At 35.9% G+C, this 26759-nt stretch overlaps 1 protein-coding gene across 1 annotated transcript in view; it reads right to left on the reverse strand.

Moving 5' to 3' along the window:
- The window catches only part of LOC308419367 (vomeronasal type-2 receptor 26-like), a gene marked incomplete at both ends in the record, with an annotated part of 116503 nt that overhangs the window by 4570 nt on the left and 85174 nt on the right, over positions 1-26759 (reverse strand). Inside the window, 2 exons of the mRNA XM_080915081.1 lie at positions 7122-7245; positions 8516-8740. Of these exons, the coding sequence (XP_080771207.1) occupies positions 7122-7245; positions 8516-8740 (349 nt within the window). The remainder of the gene's footprint in view (positions 1-7121; positions 7246-8515; positions 8741-26759) is intronic.

Raw genomic sequence — 26759 nt, forward strand, 5'->3', positions numbered from 1 at the left:
AGGACCACGATTAATCACAGACAACAAGTTGTCAAGAGGAAAGCAAAAGAACTTAAGCAATGGAAACCAAGACAACCTGGCAACATCAGAACATAGCTCTCCTGTCACAGCAAGCAGCAAAATGCCAAACACTCCAGAAAAAGAAGACTCAGACCTGAAATCATACCTTAAGATGATAATGGAGATCTTTTAGTAGAGCATCAATAACTCACTTAAACAAAAATGGGAGGACAACCATAAAGAATTGGAAACTTTTAAATACGAAATAGAAAAAACACTCAAAGAAATCAAAGAACTAGAGAAAAAGAGAACCAAAGAGATGAAGGAATTGAAAATAGAAATAGAAAAAATAAAGAAAACACTAAAAGAGACAACCCTGGAGGTGGAAAACCAGAAAAGGAAATCAGGAGTCAAAGATGCAAGCACCTCTAACAAACTAGAAGAAGTAAAAGAGAGAATCTCAGGAGTGAAGGCAACATTGAAAACATAGACAAAACAGTCAAAGAAGATACAAAAGCCAAAAGGCTCCTATCCATAATGTCCAGGAGATCCAGAACACAATGAGAAGACCAAATCTAATATAACAGGAATAGAAGAGGGTGAAGAATATCAACTAAGAGCACAGTAAATATCTTCAACAAAACTGTAGAAGAATACTTCCATACCCTTAAGTATGAGATGACCATGAGCATAAAATAAACATACAGAGCTCCAAATAAGTGGATCAGAAAATAAATTCTTCCTGACACATAATAGTCAAAACACCAAGTGTGCAAAATGAAGAAAGAATACTAAATGCAGTAAGGGAAAAAGGTCATGTAAGACATAAAAGCAGACAAATCAGAATTACACCAGACTTCTCAACAGAAATTATGAAAGCTAGAAGATCCTGGACAGACATCATACAGACCCTAAGAGAAGACAAGCATCAGCCCAGGCAGCTGTATCCAGCAAAACTCTCAGTCACCTTTGATGGAGAGACCAAGATATTCTAGGACATAACTAAATTACACAATATCTGATCACAAATCCAGCACTACAAAGAATAATAGGTAAATGTAAGCTTAGCCTTTAATTATAAGTCATCTCAACACAACCCTGAGATTAAACTTCACACAAACCATAATGGCTAAGATAAAAAATTCAGATAACAGCAGATTTTGGTAAGGATGTGGAGAAGCAAGAACACTCCTCCACTCGTGGTGTGGTTGTAAACTTGTACAACCCCTGTGGAAATTAGTCTGGCAATTTCTCAGAAAATTGGACATAGTCCTACCTGAAGACCTAGTTATTCCACTTCTGGGCATATGACCCAGAGAAGCTCCAACATACAACAAAGACACATGCACCACAATGTTCATAGCAGCCCTATTTATAGTAGCCAGAAGATGGAAAGAACCCAGATTTCCTTCAGTAGATTAATGGATACAAAAATTGTGGTATATTTACACAATGGAGTACTAGTCAGCTATCATAAACAATGACTTTATGAAATTCTTAAGAAAATGGATGCATCTAGAGAATATCATCCTGAGTGAGGTAACCCAGTCAAAAAATCAAACATAATATGCAGTCACTGATAATTGGATACTAACCCCAGAAAGCCCTGAACACCCCAGAATCAACTCACAGTCTTTATGAAGTTCATGAAAAAGAAAAAGAAAAACAATTATGCTTAATCTTTATACACCAAGAAAACTTTGACTATTTCTAGGTTACATCTTCTTTTACATGTACTTTATGTTCATTGTAACTAGTAAGATTTTAATGCATACTATTAAACCTTTAAAAAATCAAGTGCTGACAAAAATGTATTCACATATTTTATGCATAAATGCTTAAAATCTGTACATGTACCTTTGTTTTTTAAAATAAAGTTGTTAAAATAATTAGTGGAAAACCTACTACAAGGAGGGAAACTACATAGTAGTAAAAACAAGAATATAAATAAGCAAGAAATCCAAAAGAAGAAAGATACACAGACACAATTCTACCACTAATAGCAAAAATATCAGGAAACAGTAACCACTATTCCTTAATATCCGTTAACATAAATGGACTAAATTCCCCAATAAAAAGACATGGGCTATAAGACTGGATACAAAAACAGAATCCAGCATTTTGATGCATACAGGAAAATCATGTTAGAGACAAAGACACTATCTCAGAGTAAAAGGTTGGGAAAACCTTTCAAGCAAACAGCCCCAAGAAAAAGCTGGAGTACCTATTCTAATATTGAATAAAGTTGATTTTCAACCAAAAGTTATCAAAAAAGCAGAAAATTATACCTTTTACTCATTACAGGGAAAATTTATCAGGAAGAACTCTCAATTCTTAACATATATGGTCCAAATACAAGAGTAAACATATTCATAAAAGAAATCCTACTAATGCTCAAAAAATACATTGGACCAAACACAATAATACTGGGAGACCTCAACAGCACACTCTTAACAAAAGACAGATAATGGACGCAGAAACTGAACAAGGACTCAGTGAAACTCACAGAGGTTTAGAACCAATTGGAATTAATAGACATCTACAGAATATTTCACCTTCAAAAAAAGAATACACCTTCTCAGTACCTCATGGCACCTTCTCCACAAATGATCATATAATCGGGCACACAACAAACCTCAATAGATATAAGATTGGAGCACTCCCATGAAACCTAGCAGATCACCATGGACTAAGGCTGATCTTTAGTAACAACAAATACAACAAAAAGCCCATATACACATGGAAACTGAATAATGCTCTATTAAACGAGAGCATGGTCAAAAAAGAAAAACAGAAAGAAATTAAGGATTTTCTACAATTTAATAGAAATGAAGCACGACATGCCCAAACATGTGGGATACAATGAAAGCAGCTAAGAGAAAAATCTCATATCTCTGAATGCTTCCAAAAAGAAACTGGAGAAATCATACACAAGCAACTTGATAGCACAGTTGAAAACTCTAGAACAGAAAGAAGCAGATAAACCGAAGAGGATAGATGGCAAGAAATAATCAAACTCAGAGCAGAAATTGAAATAATAGAAACAAAACCATTAAAAGAATCAACAAAATCAGGAGCTGGTTCTTTGAGAAAATGAACACTATTGATAAATCCTTAGCCAGACAAACTAGAGGGCAAAAAGAGAGTATTCAAATTAACAAAATCAAAAAGGAAAGTGGAGATATAACATCTGAAACTGAGGATATTTCAGAAACCATCAGATGCTACTACAAAAGGCTATACTCAACAGACCTGGAAAATATGGAGGAAATGGATGAATTCTTAGACAGATACCAGATACTAAAATTAAACAGGATCAGGTAAACCATCTAAATATTTCCATAAGACCTACAGAAATAGATGCAGTCATCAAAAGCGTTCCAAAAAAAAAAAAAAAAAAAAAAAAAAAAAAAAAAAAGCCCAGGTCCAGAAGGGTTCAATGCAGAGTTATATCAGACATTTATTGACCACGTAATATTAATACCTTCCAACTATTCCACAAAATAGCATCAGATGGAACACTACCTAACTCATTTTTCGAGGCCACAATAACTCTTGTTCCTAAACCACCAAAGACCCTACATGGAAAGAGAACTTCAGACCAATCTCCCTTATGAACATTGATGCTAAAATACTCAATAAAATCTTTTCAAATCGAATCCAAGATCACTTCAAAAGGATCATTCACCATGATTAAGTAGGCTTCATCCTTGGGATGCAGGGATTATTTAATATACAGGAATCCATCAAAGTAATCTACCATATAAACAAACTCAAAGAGAAATACCACGTGTTCATCTCACTAGATACTGAGAAAGCATTTGACAAAATTCAACACCCTTTTTTGTTAAAAGTCTTGGAAAGAACAGGAGTCCAAGACCCATACCTAAACATAATAAAAACAATATACAGCAAACCATTAACCAACATCAAACTTAATGGTGAGAAACTTGAAGCAATCTTACTAAAATCAGGGACTAGACACAGCTACACACTCTTCCCCTACCTATTCAACATAGTTCTGGAAATCCTGGTGAAAGCAATCAGACAGCAAAAGGAAATCAAAGGGCTATAAATTGGAAAGGAAGAAGTAAAAACATCACTATTTGCAGATGACATGATAGTGTACTTAAGTGACCCCACAAATTCCACCAGAGAACTCCTACAGCCGATGAACAAGTTCAGCAAAGTGGCTGGATATAAAATTAACTCAAATAAATCAGTACCCTTACTCTACTCAAGGACAAATATATGCAGAAAGAAATTGGGGAAAAGAAACCCTTTATAATATTCACAAACAACATGAAATACCTGGGTGTGACACTAACTAAGCAAGTGAAGGACCTGTATGATAAGAACTTCAAATCTCTGATGAAGGAAATCAAGGAAGATCTCAGAAGATTGAAAAATCTCCTATGCTCATGGATTGGAAGGATCAACATTGTAAATTGGCCATCTTACCAAAAGCAATCTACAGATTCAATGCAATCCCCATCAAAACTTCAACCCAAATCTATATAGTGTTGGAAAGAGCAATGTACAATTTCATCTGGAATAACAAAAAACGTAGAATATCGAAATCCATCCTCAACAATAAGAAAACATCTGTGGGAATCACCATTCCTGACCTCAAGCTACATTACAAGCAAATTGTGTTAAAAACTGCATGGTAGTGGTACAGAATTAGGCTTGTGGATCAAAGGAATAAAATAAAAGATCCAGAAATGAACCCTCTCACATATTGCCACTTGATTTCTGACAAAGGAGCTATAAACATTCAATGAAAAAAGGAGAGCTTCTTTAACAAACGGTGTTGACCTGGCACTTAGCATGCAGAGGCATGAAAATACAACCTTTCTTATCTCCTTGTACAAAGCTCAAGTGCAAGTGGATCATAGATCTCCACATTAAACCAGGTACATTGAAACTATTAGAAGAGAGACTTAGAACAGTTAGGCACAGGGTAAAATATCCTGAACAGAACACAAATGGCTTGTGCTCTAAGCTGAGAAATGGGACTTAATGAGATTTTAACATTTCTGTAAGGCTAAGGACACTTTAAAGAAAACAGAAAGGCAGCCATCAGATTGGGAAAAGATCTTTACTAACCCCATATCTTATAGATACCTAACATTCAAGTTATACAAAGAACTCAAGATGTTAGACATCATAGAATCAAACAATCCTATTTAATATTTAAGTACAGAGCTAAACAAAAAGTTCTCATTTGAGGAATATTGAATGGCTGAGAAGCATTTAAGCTAGTGCTAGGCATTCTTAGTCATTGGGGAAATGCAAATCAAAACAAACTTGAGATTCCACTTTACACCAGTCAGAATGGCTAAGATCAAAAACTTGAAGACAGCAGATGCTGGCAAGGATGTGGAGAAAGTGGAACACTCCTCCACTCTTGTTGGAGTTGTAAACTGGTACAACCATTATGGAAATCATTCTGGCGTTTTCTCAGAAAATTAGACATAATACTACCTGAAGACCTATTTATTCCACTTCTAGGCATATACCCCAGAGATGCTGCAACATACAATAAAGAAACATTAACCATAATGTTCAAAGAATCCCTATTTATAACAGCCAGAAGCTGGAACAAACCCAGACATCCTTCACTAGATGAATACATACAAAAATTGTGGTATATTTATACAATGGAGAACTACTCAGCTATCAGAAACGACTTTATGAAATTCCTAAGAAAATGGGTCTATCTAGAGAATATCATCCTGAGTGTGGTAAACCAGTCACAAAAGAACAGACATAATATTTAGTCACTGATAATTGGATTCTAACCCCAGAAAGCTCTGAACTCCCCAGAAACAACTCACAGGATATATGAAGCTAAAAAAGAAAAAGAAGAAGAAGAAGAAGAAGAAGAAGAAGAAGAAGAAGAAGAAGAAGAAGAAGAAGAAGAAGAAGAAGAAGAAGAAGAAGAAAAGAAACCCTCAGTCCTTCTTTGGAAAAAAAATACATGTAATAGTAAAGTACCCTCTCAGTGTGTGGTACACATGGACCTTAAATCATTAATAGTCCAAGAGCTAAGATAATAGCCTAGTGGTAATTTTTCATATTTACAGATAATTATTCTTAATTTATACTCAGCAAGAAATCTGTTTCCATGTTACATTCTGTCCTACATATATTTAATGCTTATGGTAACTAGTGGGATTTCAATGCATGCTATCAAACTTCTAAAAGAATTAAGTACTAAAAATATATTTATATAATGTTATACAAAAATGCCTTTAAAATCATTATATGTATCCCTCTTTAAAAAAAAATAAAGTGGCAATTAAAATAAAATAATGCTGAAGACAATACATTTTAGGTGAAAGTTTTTTTGGGGGATAAAAAATGCTCACTTTGGTGACTTCCTTAATTTCGTTCATTTATTGAACTTAATTAGAAATTTATTAAAGAAAAACAATTTTGCACTTTATTTTCAACAAATATTCATCAAATATATTTAAGGTACTGGAGTTTACTATTGTTTTACAGAAAGATTTGGTAATCTTCACATAATGTCTTTTGTAATAAACAGGTAGAGGTAGATCTTTGAATATTTAAGGCATATGCAGTGAAACGGGAAGTCTAATTCACTAAGCTGAGACTTCATTCCCTCTCAATGACACTTGCCTGGGACCTGTCTTTATTTAGAAATATGATTACAGCAAGACACCATACTGCACACCTGTAATCCTGCACTCTGAAAGGTGAACAGCCAGCCTGGGTGGAGATCAAGATTTTTATTTGTTTTTTCTTTGTTATTCAGGACAGGATTTTTCTGTGTAGCCCTACCTGTACTCTAACTCATTCTGAGGACCAGGCTGAACTTGATTACAGAGATCCACCCACTGAGTGCTAGGATTAAAATTTTTGCCACCTTCATCCAGCAAGAAGTTGTTTTAAATGAATAGGTGTTAGCTATATTACTGTAACTGTGACTTCAGGCTTTGTTTTACTCACCCTTGTCCTGCTGTGAATCATTCCCACATCTAGAATCATTTCTCAAAATTCCTACACTCAGAAATATTTCTTGAAATTTCCACATTCAGAGCCACTTATAGATTTTTTTTTTTGTATTTAGAATCACTTCCAAAAATTTCTACCTGTTTCATTTGCAATCTCTCCATGTGGACATGGGAGACAATCAAAACAACAGGATGGTCTCCCTCGAACAGGTGTTTTCCTAAATCCAAGTTGACAACTCTGACTGCAGACAGCAGTAGGAGACTGTATAAAAGGCATGGGAGAGAAGAGAGTCAGTACATGACAGTCAGTATCAGCAGTGACATGGTAGATTGCAGCAGTACCTTTTTGTACTGTAATTATCAAGAATTTCCATGTTTTTAGAGAGTGAAAAGCCAAAGTGCACGTGTCTCTCTTCCTTTTCTCTCTCTTTCTTCTCTCTCTCTCTCTCTCTCTCTCTCTCTCTCTCTCTCTCTCTCTCTCTCTCCTTTCTCTCCCTTTCAAACTCTTGTTTTATTATGTTATTCAGCTGTTATTTTTATTATATTTCAAACTAATATTTTGTTATAGTTAAAATGATTTTGAATCTTTAAATATAGGTTGATCATATACTTCCCTTCCCCTAATTCTGTCTAGATCCTTTGGTCTTCCTAGTCCACCCAAATTTATGTTTTTTCTCAAAGAACAAACTACAATCCCAATAAAATAACAGTCACTAGAAACATAGAAAAACAAATACAACAGCACAAAAAGAAAAACAAATCAAAACAAAACCCACCAAACTGTGACCACATAAAGTATTAATATAAATATTTTTCTGGCAAATTACTCCTGGACATGAGACCTGAATTGTTGTTTTTGATATGCCCAGTGTCTTCCACTGGAGAAAATGTACTGGATCCATTGAAGACCAAAATGTTTCCCATTACTATTACTATTACTATTTTAATCTTATCAGTGAGGTATTTCGGGTGAACAGTTCCAAATTAAGGGGATAGGTGTGAATATAGCTTTAAATTTTAAATTTAGAAATATCTGTACAGGGTATTTAATCACTTTATGTACACTGGGATTCTGTTATTTATTCTAAAATACTTTTTTAGTTCTGGTATGGGTTAGCTTTTAGCACATCCTTAATCCTAAAAAAGAAAGGTAAAATTAGTTTGTAGAAGGAAACTCACCTTGCTAGAAAGTAACTTCTAATTGAGGCGCAGATAAGATGATCAATCAGAGAATGATTTGAAAGAGTGAGTCATAGACATAACTCTAATAGAAATAGAGAGGAACAAGATAACTTGCTGGGGTTCCACACAAACAGTCAGGTACTGAACTGGAACCCAGTGATGAAGGTTAAAAGCATATAGCCTCTAAACATTAATTCTTTCTTACTATTGTGGGCACAGAATCAGATAACTATTGGCAATTAAATCAATTTGTTCTTCTTAGGCCAAAAGGTGATGACTTCTGGCAACCCTGCTCTTTGAGGAATTCCACATTTAGAACAGCTGATGTGCCCACCCTCAAAGATACTCACCTTATTGTGGTGTTCACCCCATGTTAGAAGTTTGTCATTTAGGAAAAAATGCTGAACACTGTGAGATTCAAAGATAAACTCGCCAACTTTCACTTGAGCACTGGTGAGGCGTCGCTGAGACTGGTAATTAAGGATGTCAAGCTTGGTGGCAGAAACCTCCTTGTTCACAACATTCTCCTCATTGGTGCATGTTCCAAGTTGGCACTTTTGTAAGAATGGATGGAGCTGAGAAAAAACATTCAGAACTTGCACTATAAGTAACAGAGATGCAAATAAACCTGGTTACTTTATCTCTCCCCTCTTTCTCTAACTGTATGATTCTGTGGCTTTCATTATTGTTCTGCATATCAAACATTTATCATATAGCTTATCCATGAGAGCAGCAGACCTATATCACACACACACACACACACACACACACACACACACACACACACACACACAGACACACACACAAATACAGACACACTGAGACAAAATCTCAAAAAATACTGGAGATAAGAGATGATATAAACCAAATGTGCTTTATAGCAAATAGAAACCTGAAGGAGCCTTTTCAGCCCACAGTGAGGGCTGGGTCTCTGTCATCAGGACTCTGGATCTGCCAGGCAAAACCTGTGTCCCCAGATTAGCTGCACAGGTGATATTTCACCTGGACCAGCAGAGAGCCTGGGACACAATCCAGGGAAATATCACCAGGAGTTCTCAGAGCACAGACCTTGAGGTGCTCTCTTGAATGGTGCCCTTTTAGGACTAGAGAAATGGCCAAGTCATAAGATCTACAGGAGAGATAGGTGCCAGTCAGTGACAAGAAGATAACCTATAATCACAGATAACAAGATGGCAAGAGGAAAGTAGAAAAATTTAAAAGGACAAGTAATATATAAAGGCACACCAAAAAGAACTACACCTGACTTCTCAACAGAGACTAGGAAAGCTTGAAGATCCTGTATAGACATCATAGAGACTCTAAGAGAACAGAAATGCCAGTCCAGGTTACTATATCCACCAAAAAACTCAATAACCATAGATAGAGAGACCAAGATAGTGCAGAACAAATCTAATTATATACAATATCTGACCACAAATCCAGCTCTACACAGATAATAATGGAAACCCCATCTATTATCACACAGAGAGGGAATCTATACTCTAGGGAAACCAAGAAAATAACTATGCAAGATAACTGAAAAAAGAAAGACACAAACGTAATTATACCTCAAGAAACACAGATAACAGGAAACAAGAATCACTATTCCTTAATATATTTTAACATCAATGGACTCAGTTCCCCCAAGAAGAAATAGATTCTCAGATTGAATATGTAAGTAGGATTCAATATTTTGCTGCATTCAGGAAACTGATCTCAGAGACAAAGGCAGACACCACCTCAGAGTAAAAGGCTGGAAAAAGCTTCCAAGTAAATAGCAATAAGAAAACCTGAAATAGCAATTCTAATATTGAATAAAATAGACTTTAACAAAATTTTATCAAAAAGATAAGGAAGGACAATTTTTACACATTAAAGGAAAAAATTCTATCAAGATGAACTCTCAATACTAAACATCTATGCTCCAAATACAAGAGCATCCAAATTCATAAAAGAAACCCTAAAAAGCTCAAAAATATATTGCACCATACACAATAATATTGGGAGACTTCAAAATCCCACTTTCTTCAATAGACCGATCATGGAATCAGACACTCAACAGAGACACAGCGACATTAGCAGAGGTTATGAACCAATTGGAAACAACAGGCATCTGAGATCATTTCATCCTAAAACAATATAATATACCTTCTTCTCAGCTCCTCACTGTAACTTTTCAAATAGTAAATGTAAAGTCACAAAACAAGACTCAACACATATAAGAAGATTGAAATATTCTCATGCATCCTATCAGATCACCATGGACTAAGGCAGGAATTTAATCATAAAAACGACAACAAAAAGCCCACATACACATGGAAGCTGAACAATGCTCTACCCAACAATAGGCTAGTCAAGGAAGAAATAAAGAAAGAAATTAAAGACTTTTCAGAATTTAATGAAAATCAAAGTGCAAATACAAAACAAATGGGATACAATGAAAGCAGTACTGAAAAAAAAATCTCATAGCTCTGAGTACTTATAAAAAGAAATTGGAGAAAGCATACACTAGCAGCTTGACAGCACACCTGAAAGCTCTAGAACTAAAAGAAGCAGATACATCAAAGAGCAATAGTTGGCTGGAAATAATCAAAAACATGGCAGAAATGGCCAGTAGAGAAAAATAATCATACAAAGAATAAACCAAACCAGAAGCTTTGAGAAAATCTACTAAATGGACAAACTCTTAGCAAGACTAACTAGAGGGCACAGAGAGAGTATCAAAATTAACAAAATCAAAAATGAAAGGGGAGACATAATGAGAGAAACTGAGGAAATTCAAGAATTTATCAGATCCTACTACAAAAGCCTATTCTCAACGAAACTGTAAACCTGGAAGAAATGGACAAATTTCTAGACAGATACCAGATACTAAAGTTAAGTGATGATCAGACAAACTATCTAAGCAATCCAACAACACATAGAGAAATAGTAGCAGCCATCAAAAGCCTCCCCCCCCAAAAAAATAATCCAGGACTATTTGGGTTCCCTGCAGAATTTTATCAGATATTCACTGAAGAGCTAATAACAATATGCTCGAAAATTTCCACAAAAGGGAGCCAGATGAACCACTACTCAACTCATTGTTGAAAGCCGCAGTAACTCTCATTCCTAAACTACACAAAGACCTACAAGGAGATATACAAAGCTCAAGTGCAAGTGGATAAACGATCTCCACATGAAACCAGGTACACTGAAACTATTAAAAGAGAAAGTAGGGAAAACCTTAGAACACATAGGAACAGTAGAAAATTTCATGAAGAGAACAACAATGGCTCATGCTCTAAAGTCAAAGATTGACAAATGGGACTTAATGATATTGCAAAGGTTCTGAAAGGCTAAGTACACTGTCAAGAAAACAAAATGGCAACCAACTTAGTGGGAAAACATCTTTACAAAGCCCACATCAGATAAAGGCCTAATATCTAAGGTATGCAAAGAACTCAAGAAGCTAGACACCAGAGAACCAATCAACCCTATTAAAAATGGGGTACAGAGCTGAAACACATGTTCTCAATTTAAGAATATTGAATCGCTGAGAAGCATCTATGGAAGTGCTCGACATTATTAGCCATCAGAGAAATGCAAATCAAACAACCCTGAGATTCCATCTTACATCAGTCAGATTGGCCAAGATCAAAAATTCAGATGACAGCAGATACTGATGAGGAGGTGGAGAAAGTGGAACACTTTTCCATTGTTGGTGGGGTTGTAAACTGGTATAACCACTCTGGATATCTTCTGGCAATTCCTCAGAAAATTGGACACAATACCAGTTATTCCACTTCTAGGCATATACCCCAGAGAAGCTACATCATACATTAAAGACATATGTACCACAATATTCATATTAGCCCTATTTATAATACCCAGAATCTGGAAAGAACCCATATGTCCTTCAGTAGATGAATGGACACAAAAATTATGGTATATTTACACAATGGAGTACTACTCAGCTATCAGAAACGATGACTTTATGAAATTCTTAAGAAAATGGATGCATCTAGAGAATATCATCCTGAGTAAGATAACTCAGTCACAAAAGAACAGACATAATATGCAGTCACTGATAATTGAATACTAACCCCAGAAAGCTCTGAATACCCCAGAAACAGGTTTCAGACTATATTAAGTTCAATCAAAAAAAAAAAAGATGAAAAAACCATTATGCTTAATCCTTACACACCAAGAAAACATTGACTAATTTCAGGTTACATCCTGTTTACATGTACTCTATGCTCATTGTTACTAGCAAGATCTTAATGCACACAATAAAACTTAAAAAAAAAACTAAGCACTGACAAAAATGTATTTGTATTCTTTTATGCAATAATGCTTAAAATTTGTACACTTATCTTTGTTTTTTAAAATAAAGTTGTTCATAAATAAAGACCTGCAAAGAGAGAGGATTTCAGTCCAATTTGTCTCATGAACATTGATGCAAAATTACTCATTAATATTCTTGAAAACTGAATCCACAAACACATCAAAACAATCTTTCAGCGTGATTAAGGCTTCATCTCTGGGATTCAGAGATGGTTCAATATACACAATTTCATCAACATAATTCACCATATAAACAAACTCAAAGGAAAAAAAACCACATGATCAACTCACTAGATGCCGAGGAAGCATTTGAAAAAATTCAACACCCCTTTATGTTAAAAATCTTGTAAAGGGCAGAAATCCAAGGCCCATATCTAAACATAATATAAGCAATTCACAACAAACCAATAGCTAATGTCAAACTAAAGGACATTCAAGCAATCCCACTAAAATGAGGGAATAGACTAGGTAGCCTACTCTCCCACTACCTATTCAATATAGTACTGCAAGTACTGGACAGAGCAATTGGACAGCAAAAGGAAGTAATAGGGATATTAATTACAAAGGAAGAAATCAAAATATCACTATTTGCCAATGACATGATTATATATTTAAGTGACCTCAAAAATTTCACCAGAGAACTTTTACTGCTGATTAACAACTTCAGCAAAGTGGCTTGATATAAAATTAACTCAAATAAATCAGTAGCCTTCCTCTACTCAAAGGACAAATATGCTGCGAAAGAAATTTTGTAAAAGATACTCTTCACAACAGTCACAAATAATATGAAATACCTTGGTGTGACCCTAACTAAGTAAGTGAATGATCTGTATGACAAGAACTTCAAGTCTCTGAAGAAGAAAATTGAAGAAGGTTTCAGAAAATGGAAAGATTTCCCATGTTCATAGATTGGAAGGATCAACAGTGTAAAAAAGGGCCATTTTATCAAAAGCAATCTATCGATTCATTGCAATCCCCATCAAAATTCCTACTCAATTCTTCATAGAGTTGGAAAGAGCAACTTGCAAATTCATCTGGAATAACAAAAAACCCAGAAGAGTGAAATCCATTATCAACCACAAGATAACTTCTACAGGAAGTACCATCCTTTACCTCAAGCTATATTACAAAGCAATTGCATTGAAAAATGTATGGTACTGGTACAGAGATAGGCATGTAGATCATTGGAGCAGAATAGAAGATTTAGAAATGAACTCTCACACATATGGTCACATAATCTTTAAAAGAGGAGGTGAAAACATTCAATGGAAAATGGACAGCCTCTTCAACCAATGGTGTTGGTTCAACTGCCATTCAGCATGGAGAAGAATGAACACTGATCCTTTCTTATCTTTTTGTACAAAGCTCAAGTGCAAGTGGACCAAAGATCTTCACATAAAACCAGATGAATGGAAACTCTTGTATGAGAAAGTGAGGAAAATTTAGAACACATTGGCATGGGGAAAACTTTCTGAACAGAACACCAGTGGCTTATGCTTTAAGGTCAAGAATCAATAAATTGGACTCCATGAGATTGCAAAATTTTTGTAAGGCTAAGGAGACTGTCAAGAAAACAAAACAGCAGCCAACAGATTAGGAAAAGATCTTTACGAATCCCACATCTGATAAAGGTCTAAAATGCTATATATACAAAGAACTGAAGAAATTAGGCTCCAGGGAATCAAAAAATTCTATTAAAAATTGGGTACAGAGCTAAACAAAGAATTTTCAAATAAGGAATATCAAATGGCTGAGAAGCACCCAAGGACATGCTCAACATCCCTAGTCATCAGGGAAATGCAAATCAAAACAACCCTGAGATTCCACCTTACATCAGTCAGATTGGCCAAGATCATAAATTCATATGACAGCAGATGCTGGTGAGGATGTGGAGAAAGAGGAACACTTCTCCATTTTTTGTGGAATTGCAAACTCCTAAAACCACTGTGGAAATCAGTCTGGTTGTTCCTCAGAAAATTGGTCATAGTACTACCCATGGACCCAGTTATTACACTTCTGGGCATTTATGCCAAAGATTCTCCAACATATAATAAGTACCCATGCTCCACCATGTTCATAGCTGCTTTAATTTTAGTATCAAGAAGCTGGAATGTTCCCAGATGTCCTTTAGTAGATGAATGGATACAGAAATTGTGATACATATACACAATAGAGTACTACTCAGCTATTAGAAACAATGACTTTATGAAATTCCTAAGCAAATGGATGGATCTAGAAAATATTATCCTGAGTGAGGTATCCTAGTCACAAATAAAGAGACATAATATGCAGTCACAAAAAATTGCATACTGGCTCCAGAAAGTTCTGAATCCCCAAGAAACAACTCACAGACTACATGAAGCTCAAAAATGAAAAAAAAAGTAAAGAAAAAAAAAGAAAGGCCAAAAAATTGGAAGCCTTAGGCTTTTGTATAAGAAAAATAAAAATAAATGTATATCACCCTCCTAGTGTGTGTTATACCTAGACATTAAATCATTAAAAATTCAAGAGCTAATAATGTAGCTTTGTGGCAATTCTTGGTACTTAAAAATCATTATTTTTAATATTTATACTTTCAGAATACTTTTGTTCTTTCCATGTTATGTTTTGCTTTACATGTACTTTATGCTCATTTCAACTAGTGATATTTTAATGGATACTATCAAACCTTTAAAAAATCAAGTACTGAATAAAAATATGCAGTCACTGATAGTGGGATGCTAACCCCAGAGGCTCGCACTGCCCCAGAAACAACTCACAGACTGTATGAAGTCCAAGAAAAAAAGAAAACAAAACAAAGCAAAGAAAGAGTCATGCTCAATCCTTATCCACCAAGAACACATTGACAAATTCCGGGTTGTACCCTGTATTACATGTACTGTCTGCTTATTGTAAAAAAAAAAAAAATCTTTACACACCAAGAAAACTTTGACTATTTCCAGGTTGCATCTTGTTTTACATGTACTTTATGCTCATTGTTACTGGTAAGATCTTTATCACATTATCAAACCTTTAAAAAAAAGAAACAAGTACTGACAAAAATGTGTTGCATAATTTTATGCAAGAATGCTTAAATCTGTACATTTATCTTTGTTTTATAAAATAAAGTTGTTAAAATATATTCATATAGTTTTATGTAAAAAATCTTTTAAAATTTGTATATTTATGTTTGTTTTTTTTAAGAATAAAATTGTTTAGTTAAAATGATACCTGCAGGAGAACAAGGGATATAAAATAGAAAACAAAAATTCAAAATATTATTATTTGCAGAAGATATTATTACATATATAAGCAACCTAAATCAGGGAACTCCTATGACATATAAAACACTTTCAGGCATATAGAGGGCCACAAGATTAACTCAAAAGTATTATCAGCCTTCCTATATAAAAAAGAGAAATAGATTGAGGAAAAAAATCAAGAAAACAACACAGTTCATGATAGGCACAAAAATATAAAATATGTTTTGTTAACTAAGAAATAAAGCCATAAATTTTTATCATAAAACTTTAAGTCTTTGAATAAAGAAATATAAGAAGCTATTTAAAAAAGGAATGATCTCCCATAGTCATGAATCTGTAGAATTAACATAATAAACAGTAAAATAACATCAAGAACTATCACCATCCTTAATTTTAAATTGCAGCACAGTTCTATAGTAATTAAACCCACAAACTATTTTCATGAAATCACACATGTTTCACAATGGAAAAGAACTGAAGATCCAGAAATAAATTCACACACCTGTGAACAACTGATTTTTAATAAGGAAGCCAGAAATACAAAGTCAAAAGCAAAAGAAGCATCTTCAAAAATGGTGCCATTTAATCTGGATGTCTTTATGTTAAAAATGGTGAATAGATCCATATATATCACCCCGTACAATTAATAGTCATTAAACCAGACACACTGAACTTGATGGAAGGAAAATTAGGAAACAGCCTTTCACATATTAGCACAGAAAACAATTTCCTAGATAGAGCATTGATAGTGTAGGTACTAAGATCAACAATTAGTAAATGAGATCTCATGAAACAAAATGGTTCTGCAAGGCAACGGACAACTTCAAAAGGTCAAAATGTCAGTTTACATAATGAGAACTGATTTATACCAACTCTTAGTCTGACAAAGAATGAACTGTCCAAAATATATGCAGACCTGATGATACTAGGCAGCAAGAAAACACACAATCTACATTTTTAAAAAATGAGATACATATCTAAATAGAGAATTCTTGACAGACACATATCAAAAAACCAAAAAACACTTAAAATAATATTTAACCTTCTTAACCATTAGAAAAATGCAAATCAAAACTACTTTGAGAATCCATCTAAGACATGTCAGGACAGCTAAGATTAAATGTACAAGTGACAGCTCATGATGGTGAGAAGATGGAGCAATGGGGACACTTCTACATGGATGAAAGAAGTTCAAATTTGTACAGCAATTATAGAAATAATTATTATGGGTCCACAAAAAATTGGGAATTGATATACCTCAAGATCCACCTATACCACTCTTAGGCATATACACAAAGGATAGTCTATCCTACTATAAGGACACTTTCTCAATTAGTTTAGAGTGGCTTTATTTATAAAATCCGGAGACTGGAATAACCTAGCCATTTCTCAACTAAAGAATGGATAAACAGTGTGGTACATTTACACAATGAAATATTACTCAGGTGTTATAAATATGACATTGTGAAAATTGCAGGCAAATGAATGGACCTAGAATATATCCAGAGTGAGGCATCCTAGATCCAATAAGACAAACATGACATGCACTTCCTTATACATGGTTATTTGCTGTAAAATAAATGATAATCATATTATAATCCACAAACCCAGAGGGCCTAAGTAACAAGTATAGCTCTAGGGTGGGAGTCACATGAATATCCCTGGGAAGGGAAAATAGAATATATTTGGTGGGTAGGCTAGAGGGTGAGTGGAGATGGAAACAAGAAGGCAAATGTTTGAGGAAGGAGGTGGAGAAGGTCTGGACAGAAAGAGACCGAATAGTGGAGCATATAGGGACATTGCCAAAACCAATTGGTGTGGAAACTGTCTGTTATCTATGAGAGTGACATTAGTGAGGATTCCTAGTAATGGACTATATGGAATAGGAACTGGCCATCTTCTGTATGTAGGCAAAGCTCCTACTGGTGTAGCTTGAACACCCATCCAGCCAAAAGACGTTGGAACCCCAACCTCTACTGACAGCAATATGTGCTTGGGATAAAAATCTGTGTGAGTGACCAAGCAATGACTGGTATAACTTGAGACTTAAACCAGGATAGGTAACTCATGTCAGACACTGCCTGAATGGCCAGGAACCTGAAACTCAGTGTCTCAGTGATATAAGGTAGAACCAAAGCCAACAGAACCCAGCAACAGCAACAAGATGAAGAACAGATTCCTAAGGATATTTTTACATATTTCTGGAGTGGTACCTATTCCAGTTTTTATTAGAAACTTTATCTAGCAGCTGATGGAAGCAGATGCATAGACCCACAGCCAAATATTAGGCAGTTTCCGTAGATCCCATGGAAGACTGGAAGATAGTATTGTAGGATCCAGAGTAGTTTGAATACCAGGAGAACACAGCCAACAGAATCAACAAAGCAGGGTTCATAATGTCTCACAGAGACTGAATTGAAAAGCCGAGAGCCTGCCCATGTCTGCACTAGGTTCCTTTGCATTCATGTGTGGTTGTTTATCTGGGATGGTTGAGGGACTTTGAAATATAGGAGAGGGTGTGCCTCTGACTCTTTTGACTCCACAGGAGACTCTTTTTCTTCCACTGGGTTGCCTCAATCATATTACAAACAAATTTAGAAAAGTAACTAAAATATGCCTATAGTGAAACATGTAAGATATTGAAGAAGACTGAAGAAATATAGACAACAAATCAAGGATTAAAAGAGTTAATATTGTTAAAAAGTCTTCATTACTCAAAAGGTTGAACAGATTAAGGCAATGTCTTCCAAAAATTAAAAGAGGTTTGTAATTAGATTAACAATGTCTAAAATCTCCATAGGAGAGAAGAACCAAAAGGAAGTCACACACCTTTTACAAATTTGATCAAGAAGAAGTAAATTAAAGCATTGTGTTTCTCATTCCAAATAGTTTTATAAAATTGCAGCCATACAAGTATGGAATATACCATAAACACATAGCTGAAGAACTAAACAGAAATCCAGAAACTAAGTGAATACACAAGACTCTAAAACATCCAAAGGCTGAAATGTTGTCTCTTCCACAAATGCTGATGTAGAAACAGGACATCAACATGTAAATAAGCGGAGGTGGATCTTTTGTTTTTCTGATACACCAAATAAAAACAGATCAAAACCTTGGAGTAAAAGCTCCTTGAGTAAAACAGACAAGAAAGTCAATCTGTTTAAAGACATTTGACTGACCACCCACCACCAGGATTAGCAGTGAGCCAGTGGTGAGCCAGCCTGCTGTCCCACTTTCCCCCTCCTTTCCCCAGCTTGCTCCAGGGAACCAGTAACCCTGCATCTGGCTATTCCAAGCTGAACAACAAGTAGTGAGGAACTGCACTCAGACCACCCACCACCAGGAAGAGCAGTGAGCCAGCAGAACAGCAGTGCACCACTGATAAGCCAGTGGTGATTCAGGGACACAGGACTGGAGCAGCCATGAACCAGCAGTGAGGCAGCAGCAACCCAGCAGTGATCAAGCAGTAATCCAGGGACAAAAGACTGAAAACAAAATGGCAAAAAGAAAGAGAAAGAACATACCCCAGGGAAACCAAGAAAACCTGGCAACAGCAGCACCCAGCTCTCACATCACAGGAAATAGCAGAATGCCAAACACACCAGAAAAAGAAGACGAAGACCTAAAATCATACCTTAAGATGATGATAGATATCCTTAAAAAAGAACTGGAAGAAAAGCATAAAGAATTTAAAAGCTTTTAAAGAGGAAACAAGAAAAACACTCAAAGAACTTAAAGAACTAGAGGAAAACAGAACCAAAGAGATGAAGGAATGGAAGAAGGAATTTAAAACAGAAATAGACACAATAAAGCAAACACTAAAAGAGACAACTTTAGAGGTAGAAAACCTATAAAAGAAATCAGTTGTCACAGATGCAAGCATTTCCAATAGTCTACAAGAGATGGAAGAGAGAATCTCGGGAGCCGAAGACAACATTGAAAACATAGACAAAACAGTCAGAGAGGATGCAAAAACCAAAAAGCTCCTAACCCAAAATGTCCAGGAGATCCAGGACACAATGAGAAGACAAAACTTAAAGATAATAGGAATAGAGGAGGGTGAAGATATCAACTAAGAGGCACAGTAAATATCTTACACAAAATCAAAGAAGAAAACTTACTTACCCTTAAGAATGAGATGACCTTCAAGCCTACCGAACTCCAAATAGATTGGATCAAAAAACAAACTCCTGCTGACACATAACAGTCAAAATGCCAAGGGCCCAAAGAAAACAAAAAATATTAAAAGCAGTAAGGGAAAATGGCCATGTAACTTGTAAAGGCAGACCAATCAGAATCACACCCGAATTCTCAACAGGGACTATGAAAGCTAGAAGAGCCTGGTCAGACATCATGCAGACCCTAAGAGAGTACAGGTGAGAGCCAAAGCTGTTATACCCAGCAAAACTCTCAATGACCATAGATGGAGAGACTAAGATATTCCAAGACAAAACTAAATTTACACAATATCTGAAAACAAACCCAACACTACAAGAAATTATAGGTGGAAAACTGATTACAACGAGTGAAACTACATCCCAATAAAAACATGAAAACTTCTAAGCAAGAAAACCAAAAGAAGAACGACATATAGGCACGATTCAACCTCCAAAACCTAAAATAGCAGGAAAGAGCAACCACAATTCCTTGATATCTGTTAACATATATGGACTCAATTCCCGAATAAAAAGACATAGGCTATCAGACTAAATACATAAACAAAACCCACCAATTTGTTGCATACAAGAAACTCATCTCAGAGACAAAGACAGACACTATCTCAGAGTAAAAGGGTGGGAGAAAACCTTCCAAGCAAATTGACCCAAGAAGCAAGCTGGAGTCGCCATTCTAATAATGAACAAAGTAGCTTTTCAACCAAAAGTTATCAAAAATATAAGGAAGGACACTTTTTACTCATTACATGGGAAATTTGTCAGGAGGAACTCTTAATCCTTAACATATATTCTCCAAATACAAAAGCACTGGTATTCATAAACGAAACCCTACTAAAGCTCAAAACATACTTTGTGCCCTACACAATAATAGTGGGAGTCCTCAATACCCCACTCTCACCAATGGACAGATCAGGGAAACAAAAACTGAACAAGGATACTGTAAAACTAATAGAAGTTATAAACCAAAAGTTTTTAATAGATATCTACAGAAAATATCATCCTAAAAAAAAGAATATACCTTCTTCTCCGCACCTCATGGCACCTTCTCAATAATTGACCACATAATGGGTCACAAAAGGAGCCTCAATAGATATAAGATTGAAATACTCCCATGCATCCTCTCAGATCACCATGATCTACGGCTGGTGTTTAACAACAACAAAGACAACAAAAAGCCCACATACACATGGAAACTAAACAATGCTCTGTTAAACAATAGCAGGGTCTAGGCAGAAAAAGAAAGAAATAAAGGATTTTCTAGAATTCAATGAAAACAAAAACACAACATATCCAAACCTATGGGATGCAATGAAAGCAGTAATGAGAGGAAAACTCATAGCTCTGAGTGCTTCCAAAAAGAAACTGGAGAGAGCACACATCAGTAACTTGATAGCATAGTTGAAAGCTCTAGAACAAAAGGAAGCTGATACACCCAAGAGGAGTAGTCTGTAAGAAATAATCAAACTTAGGGCAGAAATTGACCAAATAGAAACAAAAAGAACCATTGAAAGAATCAACAAAACCAAGAGTTGATTCTTTGAGAAAATCAACAAGATTGATAAACGCTTAGCCAGACTAATTAGAGGGCAAAGAGAGAGTATTCAAATTAACAAAATCAGAAAGGAAAGTGGAGAAATAACAACTGAAACTGAGGAAATTCAAGAAATCATCAGATCATACTACAAATGCCTATACTCAGCAAAGCTGGAAAATCTGGAGGACATGGATGAATTCCTAGACCGATACAAGGTACTAAAGTTAAATCAGGTACAGGTAAACCATCTAAATAATCTCATAACACCTAAAGAAATAGAGGCAGTTATCAAAAGCCACACAACCAAAAAAAAAAAAAAAAAAAAAAAAAAAAAGCCCATGTCCAGAATGGTTTAGTGCAGAATTTTATCAGAAATTTATTGACGACATAATACCGATACTCTCCAAACTATTCCATGAAATGGAATCAGATGGAAAACTACCCAACACATTTTTTGAGGCTATAATAACCCTCATTTTTAAACCACACAGAGACCCTAAAAGAAAGAGAACCTCAGACCGATATAACTTATGAACATTGATGCAAAAATACTCAACAAAATCCTTGCAAACTGAATCTAAGAATATATCAAAACGATCATTAACCATTAAGCAGGCTACATACCTGGCATGAAGGGATGATTTACCATACAAAAATCCATCAACGTAATCCACCATAGAAATCAACTCAAAGAAAAAAACCAAACTGACATCTCACTAGATGCTGAGAAAGCATTTGACAAAATTCAACACCCCTTCATGTTAAAAGACTTGGAAAGAACAGGAATCCAAGGCCCATACCTAAACATAATAAAAGCAATATACAGCAAACCAACAGCTAACATCAAACTTAAGGTTGGAAAACATGAAGCAATCCTACTAAAATCAGGGACTCTACAAGGCTGCCCATTCTCCCCCTACCTACTCAACATAGTACTGGAAGTCCTGGCTGGAGCAATAGACAGCAAAAGAAAATCAAAGGGATACAAATTGAAAAGGTAGAAGTAAAAACATCACTATTTGCAGATGACATGATAGTGTACTTAACCTACCCCACAAATTCCACCAGAGAACTCCTACAGCTGATAAACAAGTTCAGCAAAGTGGCTGGATATAAAATTAACTCACACAAATCAGTAGTCATCCTATATTCAAAGGACAAACATGTGGAGAAAGAAATTAGGGAAAAGATACCCTTCACAATAGTCACAAAAACTATTAAATACCTTGGTGTGGCTCTAATTAAGCAACGAAGGACCTGTATAACAAGAACTTCAAAGCTCTAAAGAAGGAAATCGAGGAAGATCTCAGAAAATGGAAAGATTTCCCATGCTCATGGATTGGAAGGATCAATATTTTAAAAATGACCATCCTACCAAAACCAATCAACAGATTCAATGCAATCCCCATCAAAATTCCAACCCAGTTCTTCACTGAGTTAGAAAGAGCACTGTGCAATTTTATTTTGGCCAAGAAAAGACCTAGAATAGAGAAATCCATCCTTAACAACAAGAAAATATCTGCGGGAATCACTAACCCTGTCCTCAAGCTATATTAGAAGGCAATTGTCCTGAAAACAGCATGGTACTTATACAGAAATAGGCACGTGCATCAATGGAATAGAATAGAAAATACAGAAATGAGCCCTCATGTATATGGTCACCTGATTTTTGACAAAGGAGCTGTAAACATTCAATGGAAATAGGACAGCCTATTTAACAAATGGTGTTGGGCCAACTGGCACTCAGCATGCAGAAGAATGAGAATAGACCCGTTTTTATCTCCTTGTACAAAGCTCAAGTGCAAGTGTATCAAAGGTCTACACATTAAACAAGGTACACTGAAACTAATAGATGAGAATATTGGGAAAACCTTAGAACTCATAGGCACAGAAGAAAAATTTTTAAACAGAACACCAATAGCTCGAGCTCTAAGATTAAAGATTGACAAATGGGACTTAATGAGATTGCAAAGTTTTTGTAAGGCTAAAGACACTATCATGAAAACAAAACGGCATCCAACAGAGTGGGAAAAAATCTTTACCAACCCTACATCAGATAGAGGCCTAATATCCAAGGTATACAAAGAACTCAATAAGCTAGACACCAGAGAATTAAACAACCCTATTAAAAATGGGGTATAGACTTAAACAAAAGTTCTCAATCAGGGAATATCAAATGACTGAGAATTATTTAAGTAAGTGCTCAACATACTTAGCCATCAGGGAAATGCAAATCAAAACAACCCTGACATTCCACCTTCCACCAGTCAGATTGGCTAAGGTCCAAAACTCAGATGACAATAGATGCTGGCGAGAGTGTGGAGAAAGAGGAACACTTCTCCACTACTGGTGGGGTTGTAAACTGATACAACTACTTTGGAAATCAGTCGGGCAGTTCCTCAGAAATATGGACATAGTACCACCAGCAGACCCACGTATTCTATTTCTGGGCATTTACTCCAGAGATACTCCAACATACAACAAAGATACATGCACCACAATGTTCGTTGCCGCTCTATTTATAATAGCCAGAAGCTGGAAAGAACCCAGATGTCCTTCAGAAGATGAATATATACAAAATTGTGGTACATTTACACATGGAGTACTACTCAGCTGTCAGAAACAATTGTCTAACGAAATTCTCAAGAAAATGGATGCATCTAGAGAATATCATTCTGAGTGAGATAACCCAGTCACAAAAGAACAGACATAACATGCAGTCACTGATAATGGGATACTAACCCCAGAAAGCCCTGAACACCCCTGAAACAATCCAAAGACTGTGTGAAGATCACGAAAAAACGATGAAAAAAAAAAGAATATATTTTAATTAAAAGAGAACCGTGTCTCACCCCTTTTTTTCCTAAAGCCTCTCCCAGTTTCTCTCTTATCTCCTCAAATTAATAACCTCTTTTCCTATATTATGGTTACATATATACATATGTGTTTGTATAGGTACCTACAAATACTTAATCACAACCTTATTAAATGTGTTTGTATACTTTTATGCAAAAATGCTTAAAATCTGTACATTTATCTTTGTTTTTTAAAATAAAGTTAAGAAAAAAATAAAAGAAAGACATTTGACATCACTGATGTCAGGAAAATGTAAATGCAGCTCACCCTGAGCTGTACTATTTTGTATGTGTTAGAGGGCCTGCTCTCAATATTCAAAACACACAAAAGATTTATGTGATTTAAAGGGACAATTATTCCAAAGTCTAGTAATAACCTTCTACTCTTGGGTGGGGAATTATAACTACATTTACAGAATCCCACGTACAAAATTAGGTCATGAGAGCAAGATATGGCTGTTTGGGAAAAAAAGCTCTAAAGGGGAGGAAGACTGGGAATGCATGGATCAGGGGTAGAAAATATACAATGTTCATTATTTAAATGTTTGAAAGTACCAAACAATAATAAGCAAATTTAAGCAATTTCAAAAATAAAGCGTTGACAATGAGGTAGAGAAAATTGATTTTGGTACAGTTTTGTAAATGCAAAACATTTGAAAAGATAAGCAGAGACCATCTGCTACAAGGAACAGCAGAGATACAGGGACACAAGCCTGTTGAGAGGGCGTTCCGACTAGCTGGGGTGCAGAGAGACCTCTGCAGAGAGATCTCTGCCAAGTGCACGGATAGTGCCCTACCTGCTTGGTTCAGGGAACCAGTAACGCATCATCAGGCTATTCCTAACTAGAGGAATTTGAGTGCAGAACTGGTGCTCAGACCATCTGCCAGCAGGAACAGCAGAGATCCAGGGACACAGGCCTGGGGAGAAGGTGTTTCCAATAGCCAGGGTGCAGAGAGATCTCTGCAGAGAGACCTAGCCGAGCATGCGACTAGTGTGCCCCCCCCCACTCGCTTGGTTCAGGTTAGCAGTAATCCAGCATTGGGCTATTCCCAGCCAGAGGACTTTGAGTGCAGAATGGGTGCTCAGACCATCCGCCACCAGTAACAGAGGAGATCTAGGGACACAGGCCAGGTACAAGGGAGAAGCAAGTACTGACAACAAGACAACATATTAACACAGACAACAAGATCGCAAGAGGAAAGCGAAAGAACATACCACAGGGAAACCAAGACAACCTGAAAACACTAGTACCCAGCTCTCCCATCACAGCAAACAGCAGAATGCCAAACACTCCTAAAAAAGAAGACTCAGACACGGAATCATACCTCAAGATGATGATAGAGATCCTTAAACAAGAATGGGAGGAAAAGCATAGAGAATTAGAAGCCTTTAAAGAGGAAAAAAGAAAAAACACTTAAAGAACTCAAAGAACTCAAAGAAAAGGAAAACAGAACCAAAGAGATGAATAAATGAAAAAAAGAATTTAAAACAGAAATAGACACAATAAAGAAAACACTAAAAGAGACAACTTAAGAGATAGAAAGCCTAAAAAAGAAATCAGTAGTCACAGATGCAAACCTTTCCAACAGACTCCAAGAGATGGAAGAGATAATCTCGGGGGCCAAAGAGAACATTGAAAACATAGACAAAACAGTCAAAGAAGACGCAAAAAAATGAAAAGCTCCTAACCCAAAATGTCCAGGAGATCCAGGACACAATGTGAAGATAAAACCTAAGGATAATAGGAATAGAGGAGGGTGAAAAATATCGACCTAGAGGCACAGTAAATATCTTCAAAAATTGTAGAAGAAAACATCCCTAGCCTTAAGAATAAGATGACCATGAGCATAAAACTAGCCTACAGAATTCCAAATAGGTTGGACGAGAAAAGAAATTGCTCCTGACACATAATAGTCAAAAGGCCAAGTGCCCAAAGCAATGAAAAAACAGTAAAAGCAGTAAGGTAAATAGGCCATGTAACATATAAAGGCAGACCAATCAAAATCACATCCAACTTCTCAACAGGGACTATGAAAGCTAGAAGAGCCTGGACAGACATGCAGACCCTAAGAGAGAACAGGTGCCAGCCCCTGCTGCTATACCTAGGAAAACTATCAATCACCATAGATGGAGAGACTAAGATATTCCAAGACAAAACTAAATTTAAACAATATCTCACCACAAACCCAGCACTACAAGGAATTATAGGGGGAAAACCCAATATAAAGAGGTGAACTACATCCTAATAAAAACAAGAAAACCCCTAAGCAAGAAAATCAAAAGAAGAAAGACATACAGGCAGAATTCAACCTCCAAAAGCAAAAATAGCAGGAAAGAGCAACCACTATTCCTTGATATCTGTTAACATAATATGGACTCAATTTCCCAATATAAAGATATAAGCTTTCAGACTAGATACATAAACAAAACCCAGCATTTTGCTGCATACAAGAAATTC

The sequence above is a fragment of the Micromys minutus genome (genome assembly GCF_963924665.1).
Source record: "Micromys minutus genome assembly, chromosome: 3".
NCBI classification, from domain to species: Eukaryota; Metazoa; Chordata; class Mammalia; order Rodentia; family Muridae; genus Micromys; species Micromys minutus.